At 30.6% G+C, this 4,536-nt stretch overlaps 1 protein-coding gene across 1 annotated transcript; it reads left to right on the plus strand.

Moving 5' to 3' along the window:
- On the plus strand, positions 1,395-3,324 carry LOC107614933 (putative ETHYLENE INSENSITIVE 3-like 4 protein). Its single transcript, XM_021111734.1, has 2 exons — positions 1,395-1,719; positions 1,882-3,324. Exons 1-2 carry the CDS (start codon positions 1,395-1,397, stop codon positions 3,108-3,110), a joined length of 1,554 nt encoding a protein of 517 aa, XP_020967393.1. The 3' UTR covers positions 3,111-3,324.

Consider the following 4,536-nt stretch of genomic DNA (forward strand, 5'->3'; position numbering starts at 1 on the left):
ACAATGCAACATTTTTTTTTTCTATGTTTGATTTTTTTTTCTTCTCTTTATTCTTATTTTTATTCATGTTAAGAGGGTGAAAACAAGAAGAAGCAGAAGAGAGAGAATTTTAACTTGTGTATAATTTATTAGAAAAATAGTATCGAAACTTTTTAATCGTGACACATATTCTTATTAAGAGGATAGAAAAAGATAAATGATAAGAATGTAAAACAAGAAGGAGAAAATAAAGAAGGAAAAGAAGAAGATGACGATGACAAAGAAGAAAAGGAGGAGGAGGGAGAGTTTTAAATTGTGTACAATTTATGTAACAAAAAATTTCTTAATTGACATAAAAATTTCTTAATTTTGACACATAAATTTTTTAATCGTGATATCATTTCCAACTAAATGAAGTGGTATTAATGTCTTTTTTTTAGTTCTAAAACACATTTAAATGTATTTTGTTGATTGAATGAGTTAAAATTTTGGATTTATGGTTCTTTATTTAAAGATTTATTGTCTTTTATCAAAAATATCTGTGTTATTTTTAATTAAATGATGTATTTTTGTTATTATTGAATTGATTGTATGGTATTAAACTAATATATATGAAATTTGGTCATTCCTATGTCATTTACAATAATTTAATATATTTTTTAAATTTAAAATATATTTAAATATATTTTGTTCGTTAAATAAGTTAAAGGTTATAAATTTGTGGACTTTTAAAGTTTTTTCTGTGTCATTCACAATTAAATAATGTATTTTGTTATTGTTAAATTAATTTCGTAATATTTAACTAAGAAGATAATGATAATAATGGTGGTGGTGATAATGAAAAAGAAGAGGAGAAAAATAAAAAAAAATATCAAACAAAAAGAAGAAGGAAGAGAAGGTAATGACAATGATAATGACAAAGATGATAATTAAAAAAAGAAAAAAAAACCACAACAGCCTACAAATGGTGTATATTTTTTTTTTTTAAATTAGTGGTGGTAGGAATTATAATTCTAATCAGTAATCACCGAATATTGTTACCAACTGTGCAGGCAAACAGAACCATCTCATCTTCTTCATTATCTCACTCAAACAAACTTTAATTTTCTCAGGTTAATTGTACATTTACCAGCCTTTTCAAGAAGTATAAACATTGTACAATTTTCACCTCAATAATGCCTACTTTGTCCCATCACTCTTATGAATTATTTACTTAAATACAATTCCACTAAACTAAGATTATTTTGCTGATGTTAGATCCTTCTAACACCGGCATTCTACAACCTTCGTGGATATCTATATATACGCACATAACTTTCACGAGTTCTAACAACATAATATCAATTACTCTTATTTATTCTTCTATACACATATTTTTCACAATTCACTTGACTTCTTTTATAAAAAAAATCATCATGGTGCTGATCCAAGAAGAAATGGATCCTCCCTATGTTCAATTGTCCGATACAGAAGACGAGGAAATTGATGTAACCTTGACAGCAGAAAATGAAACGATAGACTATGAAGATCTGAAGAAGCGCATGTGGAAAGACCGTATCCTTCTCCAAAAGATGAAGGAGAAACTTAACATGGACGAATCTGAAAACAAAGAAGCCAAGCAAGAAGCGTCCAGGAAAAAGAAGATGTCTAGGGCACAAGACTCTGTACTCAAATACATGGTCAAGATCATGGAGGTTTGCAAAGCTCGTGGATTCGTCTATGGCATCGTTCCTGAAAAAGGTATAGAATTACACCGTACCCTTCTTTCTTTTAAAATAAGCATTTCTTTTTCATTTTATTTTTTTAAGTAAAAATTAACTATACATAATTAAAAAGTTTAATGTGAGAGGAGGAATAATAATTATAACTTTGATATTAAAATATTTTAATTATAATTTATAGGTAAGCCAGTTACAGGAAGTTCGGATAGTCTGCGACAATGGTGGAAAGAAGATATTAGATTTGACCAAAATGCCCCTACAGCAATTGCAAAGTATATACCGTTACTTGAAAAGGGAGAGTTAGATGAGTCGTCAAGCATACACCTTCTCCAAGATCTTCAAGACAAAACACTAGGATCTCTTCTTTCATCACTGATGCAACACTGTGTGCCGCCACAAAGGAGGTATCCTTTGGACAAAGGTGTGGCCCCGCCGTGGTGGCCTAATGGGTCAGAGGCATGGTGGGGTGAACAGGGCCTTTTGACTCAAGAACACGGGCCACCACCGTATAAGAAACCCCATGATTTGAAGAAGGCATGGAAGGTTTTGGTTTTGGCTTCAGTTATAAAGCACATGTCCCCTGACTTAGAGAAATTGAGAAGGCTTGTGACTCAATCAAAGACCTTGCAAGATAAAATGACTGCCAAAGATAGTGCTACTTGGTCCAAAGTTGTGAACAAAGAAGAAGCTTTGTTGAGACTTACCAACAAGTGTCTCAAGATTTCCCCTTCTTTGTCCGGCGACGATGAGAATAATAAGGAAGACGGTGAGGGAGAAATTGAAGTCTTTGAGTCATCCCCAATGAGCTCTGTTAATAATTCTGTTGATCATGTTTTGTTTGGCGGTGGCGGCAGTAGCAGCACCGGAGGCAGTGAAAAAAGAAAGTGTGATTTTGATAATAATAATAATAATGGTAACAACAACAATAATGATAATAGCTTTGTGGACAAATTACTATATACATGTCAGAACTTAGATTGTCCACAGAGCGATTTGACTATGGGATTTAAAGACAAGAATTCAAGGATGGACCACGAGTCGATGTGCGCTTTTCGCGATACCACTCTCGAACAACAGGGAAGTAACAGCAACAATAAGAATTTGAAGGCTTTCCATGATTACCTGTCGAGTGAGGACAGGATGACAAGTGTTGGAGATTGGATGAACATGGAGGTAGCTAAAGCCAAAAACAACAATAACAATAATAATAATTTTGGTGACACTGATTTTGGTGATATTGATATTATGAATGGAATGGAAGAGATTGCGGGTGAAGCTTTTGGTGAGGACAATTTAGGGTTGTGGCAGAATGACATTGAAGATTGTGAGTTACTTGCGGCATTGGAGATGGTTAAAGCAAATAGCGTGATGGATTCCACTCATCAAAATAATAATCCACCATTAATATAAAGCATGATTATATTTCTCCACATGAGGGTCATCTTCTTGGCGAAGAAGCAACTACTTCATCACTTTGGGACTATACTACTACTTCGTTTAAGAGCAACAACATTTAATAATTAATTTTATATGTTTAAGAATATTGTAGTTTTTATGTATTATTAATTAATTATTAGTCTTCTCTACTATCACATTATCATACACAATTTGCTCACATATGATTCTGATTAGATTGATTAATTACCTCATGTGAGCTATCTATAGTTATAGCATCCAAAAAATGTTCCTGTTATATGTAATATTGGTATTTTTAAATAAAATATTATTTTATTATGGATATTATTTGTATGCATGTGTTGATCATTAATTATATGTGCTTTGAAGTATTTTAAGGTACTAGATGATTAAATTAAATAATTTTCTAAGAGAAATTAAAGGAATATAAGCTTGACAGAAAGAAGAGAAGAAAATGAAAATTGATATGATTGTTTTGAATGATTATTGAAAATGTATATATTGTTTCTTTACACTGAGATTGCCAAATATATATTATATACTTGTATACAAGACTTTTCATAATAGATTCTTGATAACTAATTTTTTACATGTGACACTCTAATAGAAATGTTAGGAGTAAAACTTTTTTAACATATTTAGCCATATCTTATTTTTTATTGTTAAGAATTAGAATTTACTATTTAGAGTTCAAAATTTTGTTAATCATGCAACACAAAAACATGTTTTTTAAACAATAAATGCATATGAAAAAATTAAAAAATATTTTAGAAAAAAAAATTTAAGGACTCCTCCCACTTAATGTATAAAAGGATTTTATCTATGTGAATACATTGGATACACTGAAGAAGACTTGGCAGAAAAATATAATGTTTGTAAATGGATATTCTAAATTTCATTGCGACGTTGAAAAATATAAAACAAGGTTGATTGATAAAGGCTAAGGGATTCATCTAAGTGGTTGGAGTGGATTAGTTGTAAACCTTTGGCAAGAGTCAAAAACTCTAGGAATAGTTCTGTGATTGGCACACAAAAGGTGATATTTGAAACAACACATTACACATGGTATTAGAGGGAAGCAAACAACAGATTGCACATGGTATTAGATTTTCTGCGTATAATGGTAAGAATGGTGATTGATCAAATAGATGAGACAACGCTTTGGTCTTGTGAATATCTAGCATATAGTCATAACAGTTGGATGATAAGGGTGGATGTTAGTTAGTCATACAAATTACATTAGTTTGTGACAGAATTGGAACGTAGGATTTTGTTTGTTGTGTGTGTTTGGTATATAGCCTCAGTCACATCTTCATGAATATTCTCATTTGAATAGAGTATTTTATATAATTTGAGTAAATATTTAAATTAATTTTTAAATATTATAAATTAAATATTTTGGTAATTAAAATTTTTTATT

The sequence above is a fragment of the Arachis ipaensis genome, chromosome B09 (genome assembly GCF_000816755.2).
Source record: "Arachis ipaensis cultivar K30076 chromosome B09, Araip1.1, whole genome shotgun sequence".
NCBI classification, from domain to species: Eukaryota; Viridiplantae; Streptophyta; class Magnoliopsida; order Fabales; family Fabaceae; genus Arachis; species Arachis ipaensis.

What these genes read in the sequence shown, in the direction of transcription:
- LOC107614933 (XM_021111734.1), top strand. Translation starts at nt 1,395, where the DNA reads ATGGTGCTGATCCAAGAAGAAATGGATCCTCCCTATGTTCAATTGTCC. An exon ending in TGGCATCGTTCCTGAAAAAG is followed by an intron (nt 1,720 to 1,881) that starts GTATAGAATTAC and finishes TATAATTTATAG; the next exon opens with GTAAGCCAGTTACAGGAAGT.